At 44.5% G+C, this 26,304-nt stretch overlaps 2 protein-coding genes across 11 annotated transcripts in view; one reads left to right on the plus strand and one right to left on the minus strand.

Moving 5' to 3' along the window:
• Positions 1-26,304, plus strand: part of LOC144798821 (uncharacterized) — a 390,922-nt gene that overhangs the window by 255,892 nt on the left and 108,726 nt on the right. The gene's annotated exons all lie outside the window — the stretch shown is intronic.
• The window catches only part of CRLF1 (cytokine receptor like factor 1), a 112,457-nt gene that overhangs the window by 10,921 nt on the left and 75,232 nt on the right, over positions 1-26,304 (minus strand). Inside the window, exon 7 of one of the 2 annotated variants that reach the window (XM_078669862.1) lies at positions 5,096-5,274. In XM_078669862.1, coding sequence (XP_078525988.1) covers positions 5,096-5,274 — 179 coding nt within the window. Of the gene's footprint in view, positions 1-5,091; positions 5,275-26,304 lie in introns of both variants that reach the window. The other variant, XM_078669863.1, reaches the window with a different exon arrangement.

A 26,304-nucleotide genomic window follows, 5' to 3' on the forward strand; every position in this document is an offset into this window, starting at 1 on the left:
TCCCTTTCACGTAGGTCAGCCCATCACCCTGCCTACCCTTTATGGTCCCCCACATCCCTCTAATGAAGAGAAGCAACTTCATCGACTGGATTCAAAAAGAGCTTTGTCATTCTACCTTGACCGCACAAAAGATTTGCGGGTAGACGGCCAACTCTTTGTTATGTATGCCGGAGCCACTACTGCCTGGACAGTCAGGTCTTTTGGGATGGCACTTTGCCTGTTTGATCCTGCAGGAGTTTCTAGTGTGAATTTGTTCTGCAGACCCACCTCTGGGGAGGTATTGTTTGAGTATCTATTCTAAGGTAAGAAATCTGTGGCTGAAGTCTCTATCAGATTAACAAGTTACTTCCCTTCGGTAATGCTTTATCTGGTAGACACTATCTAGCTGCAGATTCCTTACCAACCCACCCATCCTTCCTGCTCTGCAAACAGATTTCTATGGTCAAGGCTGTTCCCCATGAGAGCCCTAGTCTTCCATACCAGTGTTCAGTGTTTATCATGTGTCCATGCTACTGGTGTGGAAAGTCACAAAAAGAAACGGACGTCAGCATGCTGGGGTGGCTGAATGACGCCAAGTACAGCTCACAGTGGTACTGCTCAAGAACAAATTTTCGGATCCCGTCTAACGCCTTGGGAGAATTCTAAGGTAATGAATCTGTGGCTAGATAGAGTCTCTACCAGATAAGGAGTTACCAAAGGTAAGTCACTTGTTCAATAAGGTGAATAGCCACAAACTTGCAAGTTGGGGGCTATTTACTAACTTTTTAGCAAGCAGGTTTGCACTGTGGATAGATTTACTCATTGTCAAAGGCTGTAGTACATTTCTATAAGGGATGGACACTGGTAGAGAGCACCTAGAAATTCGGTGAGGGCATGCCAATTTCAAATAAAAAGTACGTTTGCTTGTGGCGATTTTATGAAGCTTGATTGCAAAAGGAGGGGGCGGGGTGTAAATGAAATCCGAAAGAGAAGTGTCTGGAATGCAGAATTAGTAAAATTACTCCATGTGGGAAAAGCAGCCAAATGTTTAGTCTTGTTTGTTTCAGCCCTGCTGGCCTATCGGTGGTATCCACCTTTGGAGTATGCTACCTATTTCCGTAAAGGCCAGTCCTCCCAAAAATACAATATCTGGAGGTCACTGGTGACTACAATTTCCTCTACCTGCACAGCCTCTTGTCACTTTCACCAGTGGTCCTTTGTGACTGCCTGCATGGGAAGTGACAGAGAGACTAACACATTCAGTGGACAGGAAATGAGCAGCGGCTTCTGGCAGCTCAGACACCTGTAGGCAAGATCACATCTGGTGTGTTCGGTTTTATGAGGGAAAGGGCTTGGGAAGCCAGAAAGGGGGAATGGAAAACTGAAGGATCTTGGGAGAAATCTGATCGCACAATGGGGCATGCACAGAAGGAGAAATGGGGGAAGAAGTGTGTATTTGCAATGATAATATATCATTAAAATATCATTGTGGATTAATAATCCCAGTGGATTGGCGAAAAAAATCATTTTGAGGGAATGTAGGTCTGCATTTGACATTTGTATTGGCTGTTTGAACGTGTAAACGTCAGCTAAACGTTTTCTTTTTAATGCTATTTTTTGCTGAATCCAGCCTGCTTCTAAATTGTTATTTCAACAAAATGTAGTTAGCTGTTATTTTATGTTCTCTTTTTCAACTTTTTTGTTTCTTTTTATCCGATTTAATGGATTGCTATTTTATTACACCCTGTTCTTTTTTAAAATCCAGTAAAATATCTGTGAAAATGTACAATGAAAAAATGAAAAGTCATCTAGTACTTTAGTAATGACGTGCGTCAAACGATTTTTTTTGTTGTGCTTTCTTACATGATTGGACCATGCTCTGTATATATCGACTTTAAGGATGTGACATATCAAATAAAAGGCGCAGGAATGTGCTTGTTCACACCTGTAAAGTCACAGGTGGTGCTGGGGGGGCGCACGTGGTAGCAATTAGGAGAACGCTTCTCATAGAATAGTTTTTATTAGAATTTGTTTTTTCTGTTTCCTTTCTGCTGCCTCGGCGGAAGCCACGACTGCCAGTGGCCGGAGGACAGCGGGGAGTTTTGAAACAACCGGGCGCAGCAGCAGTGTAAACCGTGTATATGCTGTGCAGGGGTCGCACAGCCATAGATCCGAAGCTCCCTGACCCCTCTGCCCTAAACACGAGTCTGGAGTTCAAGGGAAACACGCTGGGAAGGCGATCCAACGTGTGTTATCAGGAAGGAATGGCAACTGTTGGTCACACTCGCCAAGCCCGCGCTGCACAAACTATCAAAATGACTCCAGAGCTGTAAATGTCCTTCCAGTTACCAAGGTGAGCATTGTGGAAAGGGCCGTAACGCGGGCACTTCGAGGCTCTGCTTTCACTGGCCCCGGCTTTCCTATTCTCCACATCTGGTGGCCACGAGTCTCGGGCGCCTGCCTCGTGAATACTGATGAATTTCTGAGAATCCTTGAGCCACTCTTTGGCCGCGCTAGGTTCATACGTAGACCGTAGGAAGAATTGGCCGCTCTCATCTGCAGTGATCTGGCTGGCCGATTGTATATTTGGCCCCGACAACTTAAAAATGTCTGGGCTTTCAAGTGAATGACCGATTTGAGCACTAGCTGTGCGTGTCATATTATATACTTATGTACAATGGAACAGATCAAACATGGTTTGCCCCAAACCCTGGATATGCACCTGAGCCCGAAAAGTTACGCAGATTGATGTTTGTGGTCTTTTATATCGGCGGAAATGAGCCAGAATTTAGCGGTCTTCCCTTTACTAATGTTTAAAGAAAAATTAAACAGGAGCGGAAATCATTTTATTACACAAGCAAAACCATCACCTTCGTTTTGCTAATAAGAGTTCATGGACCCAAGGAACAGATGCGGTATGTACTTTTTGCAGTGGTTTCACTGTCCACGATATTGACTAGAACAAATACATTTGCTCCACTTTCTGTAAAAGGAAAGCACAATAAGAGTGCAAAATGGAGTTTCTCAGCTTTTTTGGAACTAGTAGTAATTTTGCCCCTTGGAGTGAGCTCAGAAAAAGAAAGATGGGAATATATACTCACGGTGCCCATAAGAAATTGCTGAGCATTACAACCACAAGATCCTGCATGTCTGTCGATGTCACTGCCTGGGACAACAACGAGTTCTCTACCTGGTTTTCTTAACTCTCTCGTCTTCTATCAGACTAAGCCTGATTCACAAAAAATCTGAAATTCCCATAGGTTTCAGCCTATGTTTGAAGTTGATCTCTAGCTTTTCGTCTCAATTCCAAGGGAGTCCCGGAGTATTCCTGGAAGCGAACGCAGTCACAGGTGCCTAGAGAAACGACTGAATTCCTTTTGTCTATTCTGTCTATAATTATGCAAGTGTGGCCATGCATAGTGCGTACTTTCACTTGTACAAACGGGCATAGTGGGTATTTTCACGTGTAAACGCACTGCTGTAGTGCATTTGTACTATACATTTTTCTAAATAATATTTGTTCACAGGGAAATATTGTTTCCCACGGCAGAATAACTTGCCCGTGAACTCAGCCAGTTTTGGGAGGGCACAATGGCAAAGCTTTTGTTGGTGCAGCAGGTGCAGTGGCAGTGGTGCCAAGACCCCAGTGAGGCGCACTGAACACTCATTATTGCTAAATTTCACAGTTCAAACAGCACTCAAGAGGTCCCTTTGCATCCTTAAACTAGGGCGTATGACACACAGGCCGTGCCACTGGTGTGCCCTTCCCATTACCAGCCTGGACACAGATTTAATCATGAGCCTGACAGAAGTAAGTATTCAACTGTGTTCCGGGTACAATATACTATGCAAATATTTGTGAATATTCCCACGCATGCAAACTTCCTAGGAAAAACCCTCTATCCAACCCTGGGAGATATACCAGCAGTATTTTTCGAGTACAAATCAACAGTTTGAGAAAAACAAACCTAGTTTTAACTTATATATAAAACCCTTGCACACCTAAATTGAACTTAGTTGAGTTGGTTGCCTATGACCACTCAAGGTCTGTTTTTTTTTTTATTTTGAACATTTTATGAAGTGTTAGATGGGCCCCATGGCATTCACGTTGAATTGAAAAAAATGCATAATAAATATCGAAGCAAAGAAAAAAAAACATGACAGCATTATATACTAACAAATATATAGGCAACAAAATCGAAAACCAAAGTCAGTAGCAAACCATAACATTTGCAGCTAGTAGTAAAAAGGTCTCAAGACCAGGGCTTGGATCACTGAATGCAAATCAGTATTGGAATCGGTTGACACAAATGTCTTAGTAGAAAAAGTTTATATTTAGTGGACTTAGCAGTGGTCTGGACAGAAAGCACCTAAATCAGTTCTAAGAGCAAGTTAAAGTTCTCTTATATGACCCAGAAAGCTAAGACAACCGACTCAACCTTCCCAGCAGCTTTGTGAAGACTAGAATACACCGGAAGCAAAAATAAAAATTTAAAAAGCTCCCAATGTCAGCAAAATCTATGACTTGGTGGAACAAAACTTTAGACACTCAACCTCCAGTCACAACCATACAATTTCTTTGATGTTGGATGTCTTTGGCAAATGGTGCATAGAGATATATTAGTTTCCCATCGTCTTACTGATGTGTGGAAATTACAAACCTGCCCACCACCTGTTACTGATTTTGGCTCTATATTTTTGTCTTTGGTATTTGCCACTTCATTATAGTGTGCAAAATAAACATTTATCCAAAAACGGGAAGGTCTTATGTTAAGAAAATATATATAGTCTTGTCCATTGCCATACAACAATAGTTCTCACTATGTCCTATTAATTTACTATTTGACACAATTCGATTAAACCCCAACGGCATGGTCTTATCTGTATCTAAACTATTTTGCAAAGCCCTGTGCAGTGAGGTCAAAATGGTCCAACGTTATTAGCAACAAACAATACATTTTCATGTTGTTTAACTGATTAAATCAAAACTACAGGAGTGCTTTCATTATGTAATCGATGGAATCTTAAATATTGGAGAAGTTAAATCTAAGTTTACTTGCTTTTTTGATAAATGAATTTAAGAAGTAAGAAGGAATCAAAAGAGTGCCTTACCTACCTGGTTCCGTGTTTTGTGGGATTTCTGCAGCCACACCCTCCACTGGTCGTACAGCTTGATACTGAGGTTGGAGCAGCCGTAGGCGTGCTTCTTCACCCAACCGAAGAACTGCTTGAGTTCCCGCCGTAGCGTAGAGTTCTGTTCGTTGCCCTTGGGGTCGCACACTCCTGTGATCCTTTCTGAAACCAGCCAAAAGCCCATTCGTTGTTATTGAGTAGACGTTCGTACGCAACAACAAAATACTAAAGAAGCATCTCTGTATGTGTCATTACCTAAAACACTGTGTATTGGGAGATCTATTCCACATCCAGAGATAAAATTAATACAAATAATTGTTTATTGTTTTTATTATTTTAAACATATGTATAAAGTAGTCCCTTGACCAGGAAGCAGGTTACATAGTGCTGTAAATAAGACTACGCTATCAAAAAAGTTGTGAACATACATCAGGAATAAAGAAAAAGTAATAACACAGTAACACAGAAGGAATACAGATTTGATTTAAAAGATAAACAAAGCCTTAATAATAGTATATACTGCAGTCAAAAGGTAGACGTAGTTAAATTGTTTTCATGCTATAGCAAAAAGGTAGTAACCACATTTTCCACAATTGAAGTTTCCAGTAAGGAGAGTTTATCATAGCAGAATTTTAAACTGTGCAATGAGAGAATTATCGCTCTACATTTAACTACTGGCTTTGTGCAGATGAGTAAATTCCCTGCTAGGCGGTAGGTTGATTAGGGACGTTACTTTACGGAGATGCATCAAAATTTAAATAAATCTGTAGGTTTATTGTTAAACAGTCAAATTTAGCCTGATGTTCCTGCATTTATGAGCCCCAATAATATATCTACAAGAAAAATAGAGGATGACCTAAAACAATGGTGTTACACCAGTCACGCCTCGAGAGAACTAGAACTTGAACACTGTGGTCAGTGGTCCTGCAAACGGAGACGGACTATAAGTATTTAATCTTTCAGAAAAAATAGTTCAGAATACGCAAAGGATCCAGTGTAAATGGCAACATGAGGTTTAAATTTAAGAGAAGCACTAATAACAATCAAAGGACTTGCTTGAATAAACGTAAGTCAAAGTTATACCCAGGGGCTAAATTGTAGAGCAGAAAGTGAAATTCAGTGTCACACACAGAAAGGTCCATATGGTCGCTCCGACTTCCTGGAGACTGCACTAGCTTCTGAGAGAAAAATTAGGTTTTTAACCCTAGTGCACAAAGCTCTTTTTGGGACCATACCTGTGTACCACAGTAAAAGGTTCATTATCTATAGCCCCATTAGAACACTTAACTCTGGGGAGATACATGTGCCTTGAGGTCCCAGCTCGAAGGGTTATAGTGTTCCAGAGGCTATGCTAACTGAACAATGTACCTTCTCTCTCGTAGGAAGTTAGTTGGAACCGTAATATTCTCTTTAGTTCTGTCTGCTTAGACTCTTCGAAGCACTCTTATATCCCTCTCGGGTTTCAAGCTCTGGATATAAATATGAAGATGCTGATGCTGACTTTGAGACATTTAGTTTTGGTGTTGTTGCGTTGTTTACGAAAGGTATTGTGGCTATGTATTGACTCGTGGAGTCACTTTGTGAGCCACACTTGTTAGCTTTTAATGACATTATTGGAACCTGCCTGCTGTCTTCTACCAGTGCAATCTGTAAAACGTGAGCAGTAGCTCTGCAGTCTGAGCCAAGCCTGTAAAGTCTACGTAACCTGAGCAATAATTCATTCTGTCTACTTTCTAAGATTGTAAGACTGCATAACTTCACAAACTCACCCTGACTGTTTATTGTATATTTTCCGTCTTGTACAAGGGTGACGATGGTGGACGTGAAGTAAGACAAATTATATCAAAGGAAGGAGGGAATGTGAAATTGCATGCCGTGGTTATCGGATCACCCTGTAAAACCTATCTCTACTTTAACATTTTCTTTGAAAACTCTGCCTTGTGCACCTGTATATTGTTGAGCATTTCACCATATCATGTACTGGACAGTGGATGGAAAGGCGATGAAGACCACGGGGCCCCGCGTGGGAGCAATCTACTACCCATAGTAGGCACTGGAGGTGCCGAAGTAGAGGGCACTATCAGTTCCTGAACCCCCATCCTCTTGTAGGGGCCCTCAACCTTCTTCCACAATCAGGTTCCTGCGGTACTGAAAAGACTTGACCAGGCCGTTGGAGTCAAGAGGAAGGCTTAGTGGAAACCTTAAATCAGCCTACAAAGTATACGCAGGAATGGTGTACTAAGTTTTTTTAATGCGCCAGATACAACAGAATTTTGCCTCCTGGAGTGCCCTCTCTGCATCCAAAACAAATCATTTTTGATGACCTTGTTCATTCCGTTTGCACCACCACCGGGTGGCACCTTGAGGGTGGCTCTAACTTGAGTTTGATTTATGGCAGCACGGGCCCTGAGTATACACCCAGCAGGAGGAGTACTGCTGTTGTAGCGTGCTTTGGGGCTCTTGTATCTGTGTGTCTTTTGTTTGCTTTGTTCAACACACCCCTAAAAAACTCTGGTGTGTGATCTGTTGTGAAAAAACACAAGTGGAATAGAGTTCGATGGAGAAGAGAACGTTATGTTACTCGGGTTTGTAGAGGGCCAACTACCATTGCTGTGGCATCCTAGGGGATTATCGAGCTACACGCGCTTTTAGTGCGGATTTGGGAAGGCCATCAATCAATCTGGAGGAGCCATCGTTTGACGGTGTCTGTTGGGGTTTGGATCTATGTGGTTAGTGCAGAGTTGGTTGAGTGTTACATTTCAAAATGGTTTGGGCGTATTAGTGTGAAATTAAGATAGTTTGGTGTATTAGTGTAAAATTAAGATGCGTTTTATTTAGGGAGATTTTAGTGGTGTTTGTGTATATGATTCTATTTTTATCTTGATTGGCGGAATCAAATGGGCATTTCTCAACCAAAGGATAGTGCTTTTTGGGGGGTGGAAGGGGGGGGTGGTTTATGTAGCGCAAACTAGCCCCGAGGATATCGGGTATCAGAGCGCTTTTACATGAGCGTTACAGATGAACACATTCATTTTTGTTAGGCACGGGGAGATTAAGTGATTTGCCCAGAATCACAGGATGTTGAGCATTATTGCCGAGAATCGAACCCGGTTCCCCAGCTTTCAGGGCGACTGCTCTAGCTGTAAGGCTACATCCTCTACATGCTTTCTCATAATGTATCCATTAAAACCCCGGTTGTGACTTTATGACTCGAGCTGAGACTATGTCATGTTAGTTACTTGATTTTGCTGTGTGTTTCATGTTGGTGTTGTGCACGGCAGTGCCATTGATTTGTCAATACATTTGTATGTATCTATAGTCCAACGAAAAATATTATTTTATGTTAGGAATTTAGAACAAGATGGCTGGTCGAGAGAAAGTGTAATTAGGAGGAATGATTTTACTCTTGGCTAATCCATACACAGCAAAGAATTTAAATCTCTTTGGGTAGATTTAATTAGAAACTAGTCATCCTGCAATCAGATTACCACACAAATCAGATATCGCACTCTTTCAACTCACTGATGTGCCACACCGAAGATTGTACCATATATAGCCGAGAAAGCTAATAAACAAAGAAATTAAACAATTACACATACATTTATTAAGCATATAACAGTATTTTCATCAATAAAAGTGACCCCACGATCGAATATACATAATATCTCCAAAGTGACCCCACGATCAATATACATAATATCTCCAAATCAATAAACCACAATGCATTAAAAATTAATTAGAAAATACATAAGAGGTAGAGAGTAAGAAAACCAGACAAATAGAATGTGTCTTTACAACATACACATCCGTCATATAACGATGTCACAAGCATGGAGCTCAGTAGTTTATAATTAGTATTCCTGAGCCATGCCTGAGTTGGCGGATTGTTTACTAGAATTAGACGTCATTAATCCACCCGCGACCACTTACAACATGGGTTAAATGTGAGCTGATTGTTAACAGGATAAGATAGGATAACATTTATAGAGTGCACTGAAACCCGTAGGTGCCAAAGCGCTATAGCAGGACGGATGAATCCGCAAGAGCAGCGCAGCCAAGAATCAAGGGTTCTGAGATAAAAAGAACCAGAGTTTATGGACTAATGGTTGAGAGAAGCGCGTGGAGAAGGGAAACGTGGAGAGCTTGGATCGTTTTATCACTCAATAATATAAAGAGCCAATGCTGAACAAAAATAGTTTAAAGTTTTGAACATTTTGGAACCAGATTTCAAAGTAACTCAATCATTCCCCCCCCCCCACAAAAAAATCCCATGTTCACAATGGCAGCGAGAAACTTGAAGGATAAACGAGTAACAGGATGTGCCAAGGCAAAACCACTTAACATTTTATTGCTAAGGCAAATCCGCAGCATCCCAGGACTTCATAAAAATAGTAAGTTACATGGTAAAGTAAGGATACATTTATTGACTTTGATATGTATCGTGCGAGCATGGCAGCGTGCAGAAGGAACACAATATTGAGCTGCACGATGAGGAAATTAAGATTGGACTGGCGAGCATGTGTGCGCAATTATTCTAAGACATGCACAACTGGCTGTTGCAAGACATTTTGGAAATTATCAGCAAGGCAACCATAGGAAATTTTATGGGGTTGACTGGGTCAAAACAGGTCCCAGAGGTTGTGATAAATTGAGAACACTCCCCACAGTAGAAAAGTAAGTGGATCGTTAACCCTAATTGCCTTAAGCCACATGGAATTAATGAAGAAAATGAGTTTTCCTCCTTTCTTTGAAAGATTCATACAGTGATTATAATGAGGTTTTATTTTCCATTGTACAACTCTATATGTTTGTAATGCTGATCGATATAATAAAATAACGATGGGTAAAGGAGCGATATAGTGTTTAAGGCACAAGGCCAACAGACAGACATTCAAGTACTGACCCTGTTTAAAGGACTGCCTTTATGACTTTGAATGCAGGGAGGCGTGCAGGAATGTTGACGGGGTTTTAGGACCTTGATATAGAAGAAGAAACCTAGAGGACCTTCCCGTGACCGCTTCACCTTGTAAGTGCATGTGGGGAAAGGCGCAGCAAGAATAATGGAAGAGGATCGATTAACCAACAGGAATAATACTGTTCTGTTACGCCGAGGTGCACAAATGGGACGCCATCATCTACACTGACGTGTCCATTTTTGGAGACCACATCTGGAGAATTGTACTTAGTTCTGGAGATTCTACCTGGAGTACTGTGTCCAGTCTGGATACCTCAAGTTACGTTGTATTGATTTTAGAGCGCAAGCTTTCACCGACGCTTCATAAGGGTGACTGTATGTGTGGGTTTGGCGAAATTAGCCCTGGAAGACAGCTGGGAACCTGCTTCTGCATCCCCAGCGTGGCTGTGCTAAGGCACGAGCCCGGTCCTATCCAATCCACCATAAGAACTAGCCTGCTCCACCAGGAACTAGTCTCCTACCCTGCGATTTGCAACTTATAAATCATACCTTCCCTTCCATACCCTGCAGGTACTCTTACCAGACAGCGCTGGCCTCACGGGAGCATGCTGCGAGGCCTGTGTTACTCTCCCTTAGGGTAAGAACCTTCCCTTTTTCTCCCAGGAATGGGTGTGGATTTGACAGATTCGGCTTTACACTTAAGACTAGTGTTTTACTTGTACTTTGGTTTCTCCAATGAGAGATAGTAGTCGCGCCATATTCAGACCGATTATGAAGGGAAATTCTCTTCCACCCTGTGTCCGGTATGAATGTTTTCCCTACACGCCCCCCCCCCCCTCACAGTGTGGAGAGTGTTTATCAACAGTCACTCCATATCATCTAATGTATGACTACAATATTGAGATATGATTTGACCCGCTTTCTGTTATTTTCTATTGTTACCTCCTACCCTTAGGTCGCCTAATTAGAGCAGGACCCCTGGCCCGCTTTGTACCTGACCCAGTGAGGTTGTATTTGCATTTGCTTTTTACTTATTGAATGAGCAGTGTATCACCGTTTTCCTGTGTAGTACCTTGTTAAGGTCTTGAAAAATCGCCGGTTGGCGAGAAACATGTTGACCACAATAGGGGGTTGAGTTAGTTTTCTGCATACCCTACAGTCTCTAGCTCCCCTCTCACCCCTTTTAATCAGGGAATCAGCCACGCCAATAAAATACATTGTGGATTGTTTATTAGGTTTCGCCTGGAGAACGGAGCGTAAGCTCCGCCTCCAGAGAAAACTCTTGATTTCAGTAAGGACTCTGGAATACGCCCCCCTGTCCCATTGGCTAGCTCCATAAATGGAGGCTAGCCATTGGAACAGAGATCTGTCCGTCATTCACGGACCAGATTCGGGGGCGTTCCCGAGATTTTTTCCATCTCCACCCTTTTTGGCTCGTCATCGGGCGGTGGGCGTGTTTATTTTTTTTTTCTTTCTGCAGCATCCTTCCTCACACCAGCTGGATGGCTTTCCATGTGAGGACGCAGACCTGACCGGCTCTCTACTCCGAGCCGACACAATGGAAGGTGATTTGTTGCCAGTGCCCATTCCCACCCCTGCCCCCCCCTCCCGCTCTCTGTGTGTTTGTTCCCGCCCCTGCCCCCCCCTCCCGCTCTCCGTGTGTTCGTTCCCGCCCCCCCTCCCCCTCCCGCTCTCCGTGTGTTCGTTCCCGCCCCCCCTCCCCCTCCCGCTCTCAGTGTGTTCGTTCCCGCACCCCCCCCCCTCCCGCTCTCTGTATGCCCCCAGGAGGGGCATGGGAGGTGAAACTGTCCGTCAACGCGGACCCGTTTTCGTGTTTTCTTCCGTGCTCCAGCTGGGCGTTTTTTTGCTGTCTGTTTCTTCCGGCCGGCCAATCCCTGCGCGGCCGGCCGGAAGTCCCGCCCCCCGCAGCCCGTGAGACAGGAGAACAACCATGGCGGGCGCTCTGCCGGGCTCCCGTGAGCTGAGGGAGCCCGGCGGCATCAGAGGCGGGAGAGCCCTGCAGCGTTATCCACTTCCCTGGTTCACGCACTGATGGCGGGGTGGGGTCGGGACAGGGAAACCAACCCGTACAGGCCGCCTGCTTCCCCGATCCGATGTCTGCGTCCAGAACCTCTCAATCACCGAGCTCTCCTCTCCTGTGGAAGGCGATCCGGTCTTCGGTACGTTTCCTCGGGTCCCGCATGACCGAACTGCTCATCTCCTGTCGACCGCTCTGCTCATTCTTAGCAAGCGAAGTCCTGTAGATGGAACTCTCTGAGGGGGACTGTTAGCAATAACACTTCCCTCGATGTCTCTGAACTCCGGGGTCTGTAGCGCTGTGAGATGGAGACGTTCGCTGAAACTGGAGCTTGTTTATTATTTGCTCTTACAGCATTCCTTGTACCAATTATTTAACTCTCATGCGATGGTCAGCTCCCTGTCTGCGCAGCATAGAACGTTACCATATTTAAACCACGCTGGCCGTATATTCAACAAATGAAAGTTTATTTCACAGTGCTGTTGCCTTATTTTACTTCGTTTAGTTTTATTTCCCTTGTTTCTAATAGCTGGTCTGGGGTTGGAATTTCTCACCCTTAGTGTTTATAACCGTTTATTTCCGGTGATCGTGAGCAAACGTCCCACCCGCTTAAAAGATAGTGTTTGGTGAACAGCAATGCCCCTGCCGCCCCTCGCAAAAACAGGATGTCCCCAGGGAACAGCCATCAATGAGGGGGCGGGCTCCGTGCACTTCCTGCTCCCCCTGCCACAGGCCTGTTTGTAGGAGGCTCCGCTGCGGGCGTGGTAGGTGCTCTGCAAAGATCGGTTTTGACTTTTTTGTCCCACTCGCCCATCTGATTTTCCTGAATGGTTTCTTGTTGGGGGAGGGGGTAGCAGCCAAATATACTTGAACGAGTGATATTTCTGCTTTTGGCTGTCTGTCAGGGAAGTTGGGTTGGCCACGAGTCACGTGTTATCTATCACCCATTGCTCTCTGTGAGAGACTGGGTTATATCCAAGCTTTGAGGGCATTTCTGCCACTTGCTCTGCTGGCCCGGCTATAGCGCCGAGAAATGTTTCTCCTTTTTTCCGGTCTATGAAGGGCCTGGGCGCGGGGTACATTTCACTTGCGCTCTAAATGTAGAGGATGATGCCCAGGGCGATTGTTGTATTGCACCCTGCAGTGCCCTCCTACCAGGAAAGGCAAGGGTGAGGGTTGTAGGTAGCAGGGAGTGCCATGCTGCCGGCGGTGGCCTGAGTAAGGGTTGTGCATCACTCTTGGTACTTTGCTGCTGATTCTGGGTAGAATGAAGGTTGTGTGCCACTTGCTGTGCACCGTGGGTGTGTGTGGGGGGGCCCTGTGTGTGTGGTGGGGGGCTCTGTGTGGAGGGGATCTGTGTGGGGGGGCTCTCTGTGGGTGTGGGTGTGTGTGGCATTTGCGAGAGATTAAGCTATTGGCATTGTAAATGACAATGCCATTTATTTATCGGTTTTCAAAACGAACACATAAATAAAAAAATTGTCATTTACAATGCCAATAGCTCTAACTTTTCCAAAGGCGAAACCGTTGCATTGTAAATGCTTGTTTAACATTCACTCGCTTTTCAACGACTACACTTCTTATTCTCACTAACACACACCATCGGCAAGGAACAAAAGAACTCCGCCAAAAGAGTGCCTCCTGGCATTCCGTCAGACATTGCAGCGCCGGTCTGACGAGGAGCAGTGAGCCGATGATGAAGCTGGACATCCTACAGTCAGGGTGTTTTACACCTAGCGCTCTGGGTGTGTGAGGCTCTCTAGTTCCGATAAGGGAACCTCTCTAGTTCCCTGACTCTGTATTTCTTCTCCTTCTCCACACTGTTGTACTCTCCCCGGGGAACTTTGTACCCTTCTGTGTGCTCTATACTTGGACATGTACACTGGACCCCATTAAATATCGTCCTATCCCCGTTCCTCTTGTTGTTTCAAATAGATAGAACTTAACCCTTTGTTGATGGAGAAGCGATGCCATGGGATAAAGTGTAGATAGAACCTAACCTTTTGTTGATGGAGGAGCGATGCCGTGGGATAAAGTATAGATAGAACCTAACCCTTTGTTGATGGAGAAGCGATGCCATGGGATAAAGTATAGATAGAACCTAACCCTTTGTTGATGGAGAAGCGATGCCATGGGCAACAGCGCATGTTGAAGAGGAAAGGAGATAAAGTGAACCCCTAGTAAGTGATTTGGTTTCTGATCAAAAAACAAAATGATGCTACTCCTTGATCCCGTTTACTTTGTGTAGTTTCCAATCACTTCATCTCCGCTAGCCATAAATGTGTAAACTGAAGGCTATGAGCAGTCAAGCCACTTCCGATAACCCTGACATTGTGGTGGACTATCGCCCACACATTAAAGTACCCAAAAAGTTCCTGCCCACCAAAAGAACTCCTGGAAAACAGAAACGTATAAAACACTGCAGCAATGGCAACTGAATTTCTATTAGATGTGAATGGACAAAACAAGATCGACATATTAAGTGTCTAGAAACTCTGCCATTGTTGTTGCTAGCAATATAATAAAAACTATAGCGGTAATGCCTAATTCTGCAGGTTGTTGTAGATTAAGGAAGATAGAACTGAGGACCAGGACTTAATTATCATCATTAGACTTTAACCCAAATAGAAGGAAAGAGGGGGGAAATAGAAAAAACGCCAATAAAGAAAGAAAGTAGGAATTAAATATGTCCCACAAGAGTGAGATAAAGAGACAAGAAGTGGATTGTTGGAAGAAAAAATGCAATTTGGAATAAAAAATAAGCATCCTTGATATTAGCAACCCCCAACATTGGAGAGTACCAGTGGAGAAAGAAAAAGTCAAGTCAAGTCAAGTCAAGTCAATAAATTTATATAGCGCGCTACATACCCAGAGGGTCTCAAGGCGCTTGAGGGAGGGTGGGGAATTACTTGTCAAATATCCACGTTTTAAGTTGCTTTCTGAATGCTAGGTGGTTCTGAGTAAGGCGAAGGTGAGTGGGAAGTGAGTTCCAGGTTTTAGCTGCCAGGTAGGAGAAGGATCTACCTCCCATGGTGGTTTTGTTGATGCGAGGTACAGAGGCGAGGGCTTGGTTGGAGGATCGTAATTGGCGGGAGGGGGTGTAGAAGGACAGTCGTGTGTTGAGGCATTCGGGTCCGATTTCGTAAAGTGCTTCGTGTGCGTGGGTTAGGAGCCGGAAAGTAATCCTCTTATTGACGGGGAGCCAGTGGAGGTTTTTCAGGTGACCAGATATGTGTTCTTTACGCGGGGTGTCTAATATGAGCCTGGCTGAAGCGTTCTGGATGCGTTGGAGTTTTTTCTGGAGTTTAGCGGTGGTACCGGCGTAGAGGGTGTTTCCGTAGTCCAGTCGGCTCGTGATCAGAGCGTGGGTGACTGTTTTTCTAGTTTCAGTTGGGATCCAGCGAAATGTTTTTTTGAGCATGCGCAGAATGTTGAAGCAAGATGAAGAAACAGCGTTGACTTGTCTGGTCATCGAGAGTGAGGAGTCCAGGATGACGCCCAGGTTACGTGCGTGGTCCGTCGGGATGGGTGCTTTTCCAAGGGCCTCTGGCCACCAAGAGTCATCCCAGGCGGAGGGGGAGGTGCCTAGGATGAGGACTTCTGTTTTGTCTGAGTTCAGTTTTAGACGGCTGTGCTCCATCCATTCGGCTACTTCTTTCATTCCTTCATGCAGGTTGGTTTTGGCAGTGTTAGGGTCTCTGGTGAGTGATAGGATCAGTTGAGTGTCGTCGGCGTAGGAGATGATGTTGAGGTTGTGTTGGCGTGCGATGGTCGCGAGGGGGCTCATGTATACGTTGAAGAGGGTGGGGCTGAGTGAGGATCCTTGTGGTACGCCGCAGATGACTTCAGTGGCCTCTGACTTGAATGGTGGGAGGCGGACTCTCTGGGTTCTTCCGGCCAGGAACGAGGTGATCCAATCCAGTGCTTTTCCTTGGATTCCGACGTTTCTGAGGCGTTGTAAAAGGGTGCTATGACAGACCGTGTCGAAGGCTGCGGAGAGGTCAAGGAGGATGAGGGCGACAGTGTCTCCATTGTCCAGTAGAGTTCGAATGTCGTCTGTTGCTGCGATGAGGGCGGTTTCAGTGCTGTGCTTGGCCCGGAAGCCGCACTGTGAGGAGTCGAGGGATTTGTTGGTTTCGAGGAATGCGGCGAGCTGGTTGTTGACCGCTTTCTCGATGACTTTGGCCGGGAATGGAAGGAGTGAGATAGGGCGGTAGTTTTTGAGTTCGGTGGGGTCAGCAGTGGGTTTCTTCAGGAGGGCGCTGAGTTCGGCATGTTTCCAGCTTTCCGGGAAGGTTGCAGAGTTGAGGGAGCAGTTGATGACGTCTCGGAGGTGCGGTGCTATGATGGAGTCTGCTTTGTTGAAGATGTGGTGAGGGCATGGGTCTGTGGGGGATCCTGAGTGGATGGAGTTCATCAGGCGGATGGTGTCCTCAGTGGAGATTGGCTTCCAGTCATTGAGGATGTTCAAGGGGGGTGGGGGTCCTGCAGGTGGTTGGGTGGGTTGGTCTACGGGTCGGTTGTCGAAGCTGTTGTGGATGTCTGCAATTTTGTTGTGGAAAATGAGGCTAGGGAGTCGCAGAGGGCTTGAGAGGGGGTGATGTCGTTGGAGTTGGCTGCGGGGTTGGTAAATTCTTTGACGATGTTGAATAGTTCCTTGCTGTTGTGGGCGTTGTTATCTAGTCGGTCCTTGAAAGCGGCTTTCTTGGCATTCCGGATCAGTTGGTGGTGAGTGCGGGTGGCGTTTTTGAAGGCGTCCTTGGTGCTGGTGGTTGGGTCTTTTTTCCAGGCCTTCTCAAGGGAGCGACAGAGTTTCTTGGATTTCTTAAGATCATCGTTGAACCAGGAGGCCTTCTTGCTGCCTAGTTTGATTTGTCGTTTTTTCAGTGGTGCTAGGATGTCGGCGCTGTTGGATAGCCATTGGGTGAGGTTGGTGGCTGCTTGGTCTGGGTTTGAGGAGTGGTCTGGGGGGATTTGAAGAAGCGATGAGGAGATCTGGTCGATGGTGATTTTGTTCCAGTTTCTTTACAGAGTGGGTTGGGGGAGGTTGTTGGATGTGGGCTTGTTGTAGGTAAAGTGAACGCAGCTGTGGTCCGTCCAAAGGAGAGTTGTGGTGTGGCTGAAGGAGACATGTTTACTGGAGGTGAAGATAGGGTCGAGTGTGTGACCTGCGATGTGGGTGGGGGTAGTGACAAGTTGTTTAAGTCCGAGGTTGTCGAGGTTGTCCAAAAGGGTGGTGGTGTTACGGTCGTTGTTCTTTTCAAGGTGAAAGTTGAGGTCTCCCAAAAGGATGTAATCCTCGGAGGGGAGCGCGTGTGGAGTGATGAAGTCCGTGATGTCTTCGCTAAATTGTGCGCGGGGTCCTGGTGGCCTGTAAAGGAGGGTGCCTCTGAGTGTGGTCTTGGGGTCGGTGTGGATCTGGAAGTGAAGGTGTTCAGAGTTGGCGAGATTGACGTCTGAGCTGGTTGAGATGCGGATGGATTTCTTATGGACGATAGCGATGCCTCCTCCTGTGTGGCCGGTGCGGTCCTTGCGAATGATCTTATAGCCTTCCGGGATGGCAATGGTGATGTCTGGGGCTGAGGAGGCGTTCATCCATGTTTCTGTTAGGAAGGCGACGTCCGGTGAGATGGTGTCTAGTAGATTCCAGAGGTCGATGGCGTGTCTGTGGACCGAGCGGGTGTTGAGCAGGATGCATTGTAGGTGGTTGGGGTCGGATATCTGTTGTGTGTTCGTAGATGAGGAGTTGGTCTTGGTGACGTCGAACTTGCAGGAGTTGCAGGAGAAGGGTCCATGGGTGTGTCCAGGAGCGGCTTGGACGCAGTTGGGGGAAAGGCCGGGGTTAAGGGCTAGGAGGGTGGTGGCATCGTAATTAATGCGGGAGGGGTGGGCATTACGAGGACCAGGGGGTCTGGCGCTGGGCGCGGTCCAGGCGCGGACGGGCGTAGACGCTGCGCGTGGGGGCATTGGCCATAAATGGAAGATGGAGGGGGCGGAGTGTGGGAGGGTCAGCTGGGAGGCGGGGTCTGGGAGGAGACACGGGTGGAAGTAAACACACTCTGAAATGGCCGCCCGGTAATAAACCGAAACTGGGGCACAGCCGGAGCTCAACTCGATACAATGTTGCCAAAGATATACAAAAATGCTTTTAAGTTAAATCTCTCAGCCGCTATGCAGTTCGTGGCTGTATGCAAATTGGATTAATTAATGTGGGCTGAGAACAATACCAGGCGCTGAGTGGTGCGCTGTAGCGGGGTGGCAGGCTGCAGGAATCAGGTCAGGCAAAGCAGGCAGCAAGGAGAGCCTTCCGTCGTGAGAGCAGGGAGCAGGGGGAGCGACCGTGATGGAAGGAATCCAGACGTGGGAGGACTTTAATTTTAATGAATGGAATGGAAATGAGGGGACTCTATTGTCCATTATGCAGTATATCTCTTTTTAACTCATCAGTACTAGAGTTGTTCATAATATATTGTATTTCTTGACTAGGGACACTTTCTGTGTTCACCGTATCTTAACCTCCTGCATGCACCTTCACCAGTACGGCTACTACTACCTTGATATCCCTAGACCTTGACGACAGGTCCATCTCCACCATCAGTTAGGAACTGATGCTTTTATAGCTAGACTCTGATCTCTTTACCTAATATTGTTATAATCTCCTCTTGTCACTGATTTACTGAACCCTCTGGTTAAATATTATCTTGAAATGGCTTTCGTTTAAAAATGTAGTTTTATGGTATAGCCTATGAATGAATAACAGTCCATTACTACGTTATATAAATATTAAATCAGTAAATAAAATTCACATTGTAGCAAGCAATTTCATACCATATGTTAAATGCTACATTTTACAGTTACCGTTTGTGAAGCAGTGCAGGCCTCTGAGGGCAGTATGAGAGCACATACAATGCTAGTAGTAGTTTGATAATGTAATGTGGGATTAGAAGGACTGTTTCACCGCCCAGAGTAATTCCATCCTTTTTTTTTTACATCTCCATGTTCTCGGCCCTGAGCACCCAACTATTATTCCATTAATTACTGTTGTTTGTGCCCTAGGAATCAAAAGGAGTTTGTGACTACAAATTTTTATGGAAAAGTAGGTATATAGGTTCAGTATCAGTCAATAACCTCTTACGGATAAACCTTTTTGACAACAAACCATCCCGAGTGCCAGGCTCTCCATGTAAGTTATTCTGAACAGCGATGGATCTAATGTGAAACTGAAGGTACGGGTCCCATGTTGCGGAGCACCCACTTCAGTCTGCATAGCTTCAGTCTGCTTTGTTGAATAATTCATATGTTAAGTTTTGTGGATCAAATTTGGTGCACCAGTTAAGAACTAGTGAAAACTCTTCAACACTAGTTTGATATGTTTGCATAGGTTAAGCTCAAAGATGACTCTCACGCCTTTATAATGACCAGTTGCACGTCCTGAAGCAGACCCAAACACAAGGCAATGTCCACAGTCGAAACAGTACCATGATAGCAGCTGCATTCAATATGGATGGAATGGACTAGTGTGCTGCACCAGCAGACTTTCGTTGCCAGGAAACAAAGGAACAACTTGAATCCACTCCGGCTCGAACAGCAGACTGCACAAAAGAAACCTTTGAACATGTTTTCATGTTTGACTGCCTAAATTAGCAATCCATCTCCCACATCACTCGTCATGGGAGGTATGTCTAGAAAGATTACTTGTCCAGTTAATTTCCTGGATTATAATAAGTTCAACTCCTGGTAGATCACTCAGCTTTTCATCACTCCCAGGTTGATAAAACGAGAAATGCAATATTGGTCAAAAATCATCTGTTTTTACCCCGCTTAGATGCAGGGCTCTTCTTACATGGGGTGCTGCGCAATAATAAGGTTATTCTGATCGCATGGTAAACAATTATATGAGAATCACAATATAAATGAGTTGGGGAAACTGATGAAATCTGCTGGCAGTACATTAGGTGCAATAACCAGAGGTATTTCCCCGCTGGGAAATAATAGGCTGATATTGGCTTCTGCGCAAGAAACCCAGGTGCTGGAAGCGCAGTGTGTCCAGCCGCAGGAAAGCAGCAACGGTTCTCACATTAAATATTTAACGGAAAAAGAAAAACCTGAGCTCTGCATTTCTGCAGCCTCTGTTGAAAAAACCCACATTCACCAGCCTTTTTTTGTACGTGGTGTGAGATCAGTAAATGCAAGTGTTTTCTTTTTTTATTGCGTGTTATCATTTTGCAGAGATTGTCGCGCTCTTGGATAGGCTGGAGAATGTATCGAGCAGTGATGCAGGCCAACACCTGCCATCAGACCGATTTACAAATGGCAGATAGTTTGGAATGAGATAGCCATAATGTATTTTATTATATTGAATTGCAGCATTTTTATAGCGCCTACTACCACTATGTGGGTCACTGTAGCGCTTGCTTACATGCAGGGGCGGCTCTAGGCTTATGGCGGCCCTTGGCAGGGAGCGTTGGTAGGGTGCCCCGGAGGAGCAGGTAGGGGGCCCCCAGAGGAACGCAGGCGCGGAGGCCAGTGAAGAGGGGGGTGAGGCTGTTTGGAAGTGGAACAGAGCCGGAGGCCGCCAAATCCCTGCCAGGGGCCACCACGCAAATATTTATCCATCCTCAGAGGATTATTATATTAAGGATATATATTGGTGTGGTGGCCCCGCGGGTTTGGTGGCCCTGTGCAGGTGCACAGCTTGCACATGCCTAAGGCCGCCCCTGTTACATGAGTAGCATGCCACACCATGCAGGGGGTGTGGTTGGAAGGATGTTTTTGTTTTGATCCTACGTGGGAAGTATTTCCATGTCGCAGGTGGAAATAGAGCTGGTGGGATGTCTCCGTGTTCAATTAAAGCCATTTTAGAAGCAGAGGATGTAACAGACTCAATCAATTTCTTGTGTTATGCAGAGGCTGACTGGCTTAGAGCGGGAAAGGGAGATTTTCCAAAAGGCTTATGTCTCTGAAAAGGATGGAACATACACACAAGGTGACAGGGTGTCGGTACCAAGCGAGCACCACAACTGGGACAGTCTCTACCCTGCTTCACTTCCTCCTACTGTGACCAAGTGCTCACGAACCCTATAGCATAGCCATCAGTTTTGTTTTGCTCAGGGATGTGGAATTCCAATAGCCCAACGCCCAGGACATATTGTTTGGGGTCAAGGGTAATACATTTTCATGTGTATTTTGTCCTTGGGACAAGTAGGGCCAACCCCCTGCAGCACAAACCCTTTGGCTGCCAGTTTGGAGTACCACATTATGGATCAGGGAAGGGTACTGTCTGCAGGTAAGGTAATGTCCATATGTTAATGCTGTTCAAACTTGCATTTATGGTACATTAATTGAAAGCCTGTAATATTAGGGTGAGAGCCCTAAGTAAATGTGAGCTCTGAATGCACTACTGACAGTGGTTCCAGTATAAAAATGTGTACACATGTTTTCAAGGTTTAGCAATATGAGACTATGTATAATGCTCCCAGAATACTCTGATTTGATGCAAATATTTGCAGAAGCTTGAAAGCAAGATTGATGATTCTATTCTTTCAAAATAAAATGTTCATGAAAAGTGAAAGCAGGGAAAAAAAACATTTTGCTAAACTACTGTAAAATTTCAGGTACCATTTCTTTGCGGCATCATTTAGTAACGTGTTGATGCATACTAGTATTTCCCAAAAATATTCATAATGGAAAATCAGTGTAACCAGTTTCAATAAGATATGGGAAACAAAAATAAACAAGCATTGGCAAAACCATTAGGCCTGAAATTGGTGGTCAGCTTTTTAGTTTTATCAATGTGTGAATTGTTTTGGCATGGTTTTTGTAAAACCTTATTGGTTTGGGAGCTGCAGGGCCCTCACCATTATAACAAACATTGGCAAAAGCAAAAATAGTTTTGGGACTCAAAAAGCACACTGCAACAGTAGTTATTGGCACTGTACAAAACTACTTTGTGCACCAATATGCTCCTTGTGAAAGAGCAGAATGCTGTTACTCACAATGAAGCCAGCCGATACAGAGAGGAAGACAGAATTTTAATAAACGCAAAAGGTCATGGTCAACGCCAGACAAAATTAGGGGCCCAATTATTAAAGAAAGTCTCAAAAGTGCACCCATGGTATATGTCCTTGCATTAAGTGCAGCTATACAGCTTTCGTGAATTCCCAAGAATTTACAGTAGTACAAGAAATAATAGTCCTAGAAAATATTTGTGAACTGCATTTTACCAATGAGCAAATATGCATGTATAGATTTGCTCATGCGAAATTCTGAGTGTTTGAAAGTTCACTTTCCCTCCAACCACTTTTTCCCCAACCCTGTTAGAAGGTTTACGTCTGCCATCGTCAGGAGTAAAATTCCAACATTTCTCACTATGGGAAAAGATTAAAGAAGACTTGTTGAAAACCCTTGAAACATACAAGTTAGTAGGTTTGCACAGACTCAATTGGGCATTTTAACCCTGGAAGTATTGCTTACCACTACCTTCAGCCCCAGTATGTAGATCTGCGGAATCGTGGCAACATAAGGGGATCACAAGTATTCAAAAACTACTATGGTATGATCCCTGGCATAATCAGAGAGGCTATATCAGAGCTCTTCATAATGAGATTGCTGCCAAAATTTGTCGCAGCACTACTTGACACCAAAGGGAGATTTTGTTACAGGACACGTAGATTTATGAAGCAACCTGCCCCATGGACAAGTAGATATTTTATTAAATTCCACACCCCTGGCTGATATACTTGGAACTATGTTTTTCATTTTCATTCAGCACACCATGATAGTACATGTGTTTTCTTGCTGTCTGCCTCATGTGCAGCTTCGACCCTCAAGTACCTCCCCCCAACTCTCTTGATGTTGCGTCTCACCCCTCTCAGCTTGTATGTAAAAGCATAGAAATAGATAGATTGTTGCCGTGGTATGACAAAAGAGCAGTTTTTAAGGATTATTTTTGATTTGTTTGCTTTCCACATGGCATGAAGCAAACACCTTGGTAACAAATAGTGCTGGGAGTTGGGCGGGGGGGGGGCGCAAGTGACTTCTCTAGTGTTAGGGGTGTTATTGCACTCACTAAGCTGGTATTTGAGGCAGAGGACCAAATAGCAGAGCATTTGTTTCCGTTCTAAGTCATATGGAAAGTAAATTAGGTCTTTGGGAAGTTTTCATTTAAATTGTGGTACAGCCTTGTTTTACTTATTCTAATCAGTTTTCCGGGGGAAAAATATTTGAAATATAAACTATACCATTCTCTAAAGATGAAAAATATTAAATAAAGTGTACAGTTTTGAGGTATTTTGAAAATGCTTTTCTTTTTGTTTTCTAACAAAACTTTACAAACAAGCTTTAGCAAAGCCAATAGCTTGGCACTTTCAATATCAAGGCGAGACAGATTGGCTTTTCCAATTCTTGTTCTTCACAGTTTTCTTTTATAATCACTTTACCACCAGTACTCGTTTTCCTATGACAGCGAGTTTTGCGAACACTAAACCTCACCCTGCAGTTTCCCAAGAGCCTTAATATGAAAATGAGACAAAACATTAGAGTACAAAACAATGAAAATAAAACATTGATCAAACCGAACAATGATAAATGTATTTTGTTTGTGAAAAAGCAAATATATCCTGGAGCAGAGAGGGTTCCAATTGCATATGAAAACTGGTTATTGGTGTAGACTTTTTTGTATATGAGGTTGATTCAATTGGTATTTGTATATAACCTGTTTCATTTTCCTTGCTTATTTTTACTGCTGGGCAAACACACTGCCACAACCTAGTCCAGTAGAACAATGCGTTTGTAGGTGGGTGTGTACACTGGCAATTGATGAAAGGTGCTGAGTAGGATGGAAGCTGCCATTTTTCCCACCTTTTATTCTTAAATAAAAAATATATTTTGGTATTTGCCCTTTTTCGACCTCTTTATTACACAGAGAATAACCTCCATTACCTTAGTAGTTTCTGCAAATTAAAAAAGGCATTGGCAAATTCAGTTTGCCTTGCATTTCCTGCAGACGGCTTAGCTTTCCATATGTGTTTTGTTAATTATGAATTGGTTTTGTAAAATGTTATTACCGTTCAAAATTGGCTGCCCATGAGTGCGCACTCAAGGACGGCCACCTTAAAGCGTTTCTTGTCATGAAGGTATGTAAAAACCATTGAGACTTGGCCCCCTTCGTGTGCACACCAGTGGCAGACACCTTTGAACGCTTGTAATTTTGCGAAAACAAGACGGACACCTATGCATATTCAGATAAGCACCTGCATGGGTTGCCATCTTTGAATGTTTTCTGCAAACTAAACAACATTGAAAGAGGACCACTCACGAGTGTCAAAACTTGGGCCATCTTTGAATGGATTTAAAGCGTGTGCAAAAGTGAGGCCCACTATTTTTGCAGTGCAACTCCACTGAAGGCCAGGTAGCAGTGTGTGTGGAGCTGGGGTGCCTTTCCAAAGTAGAAAAAAGGCGTACAATATATATATATATATATATATATATATATATATATATATATATATATATATATACTTTATTTTTCACTGAAGGGGGCTATTTTATGTGTGACTGATGACATGGTGCTTTAGCAGAACGCTATCACGCACACTGAAGGGAACACAATGCAGATGTGGGCTGACCCATTGCACTCTTTGTATGTTCTAGGGAAATATGTGCAACAGAGTGTCAAACAAGAAACTTAAATGAGTTTTGGGCATACCAATATGGAGCTGCAGTGTGAATACTGATTCCCTACCTGGACCGTTGTCAATGTGTATGAACTGTATGTTTTAAGCACACTGGTTGCGTGGGGGAAATCACCAACATGGCTGTCGAAACGCGTTGGGTATTGCGTTACGTATACACACACACACTAGTTTCTTGTCTTTATTTTAGCACTGAAATTTATAAAGACGCCTCTGAATAATGTATAAATCACTTCTAGCACCATTCACCCACTAGCCAGTGAACAAATGATGTTGCTGATACAGGTACTTTGTAGCCAAGTGGTACTTTGTATAGCTTCCTTCTGGCACGAAGCGCATACCTGTTTTGGGCAGTCCCCAGTATACACGCACACATAATATATGCCTCACTTCTGGTATGTAGCATCTGTAGAGACACGCACATAAAACACAGTCCTGATTTATGTGCACATCTGGCAAGCACACACAGGCACCCAACCCAATCCCCACGGTATGCGGATGTATAGCACATGCAGATAACTCACCTAGTGTGCACCTCCAGCATCTCTCACTTCCACCAGGAAACTTGTCTCGGCTGTTCATCATTTTTAGATCCTCTCCCACCCTCTTTCTCCCTTTCACTGTCACCCTCCTCCTTTCCGTGCTGCCCCTTTCACACCAGAACCTCAACTTTCTGGCTGCCCTTTGGAGCCTCTTAATGAATTCCCAACATTTAGTTTTTGGAATACCGGAAGTTCGTTGGTATGCCATGCCTAAATCTGAAGATTACAAATTATTTTCCATGGAATGGGGAATAACATGTGACCTGGGAATACAGTTGGAAGATCGTGTGTCCAACCCCCCCCCTCCTTTCCGGGAGAAATAATGCTCCTAAATAGTCACACATTTACCACCCACTTGTAGCAGGTGGTAAATGTGTGTGGGAGCTTTTATGAGGCCTGTTCTGCGGACGGCTTGGACTGGGTAGGGTAGCAAGGCGCATTAGGTGGAGGGGGGGTTTGCTTCTCCTGCCATGTGGAGTTAGATGACCAGTTGGTGCTGCTTCACTCAAAAATCTGGGTTCAGCGCCTCCAGATATTTGCAGACCCAGCAACTTCTCCAGTATTGGCTCTTCCGTAGAATCACATGCTTGTATCATCCCCATTGTCGTAGTGGGAGTCGGGACTCCCACTAAGACGACAGGGATGATTCAAGCATGGGAATCTATGTATGATACCAATACCGGAGAACCATAGTTACAGGTAAGTAGCTCATTTTCTTATAGTTTTTTTCCCTCTGTGCCCTTGTCCTGGGATGGCAGTAACAATATGCAAATTTGCAATACTTAATTTGTTAAATTAAGTGGAAGGGCTCAAAGTTTTTATTCGGGGTTGCTAAATACCGAGGCTGCCAAGTCTTGATCTCACTCATGCCTTTGTCCTCTACCACCCAACCAGCATATTTATCTCACTTTTGCAGCTTTTTTCAGCACTGCCTTCTCCATTTGTCACTGTTGTTGTTACGTTATGTTATGTTATGTTAAATGTTTATAAAGCACTCAAATCACC

This window comes from Lissotriton helveticus, chromosome 12, assembly GCF_964261635.1.
Source record: "Lissotriton helveticus chromosome 12, aLisHel1.1, whole genome shotgun sequence".
Lineage (NCBI taxonomy): Eukaryota > Metazoa > Chordata > Amphibia > Caudata > Salamandridae > Lissotriton > Lissotriton helveticus.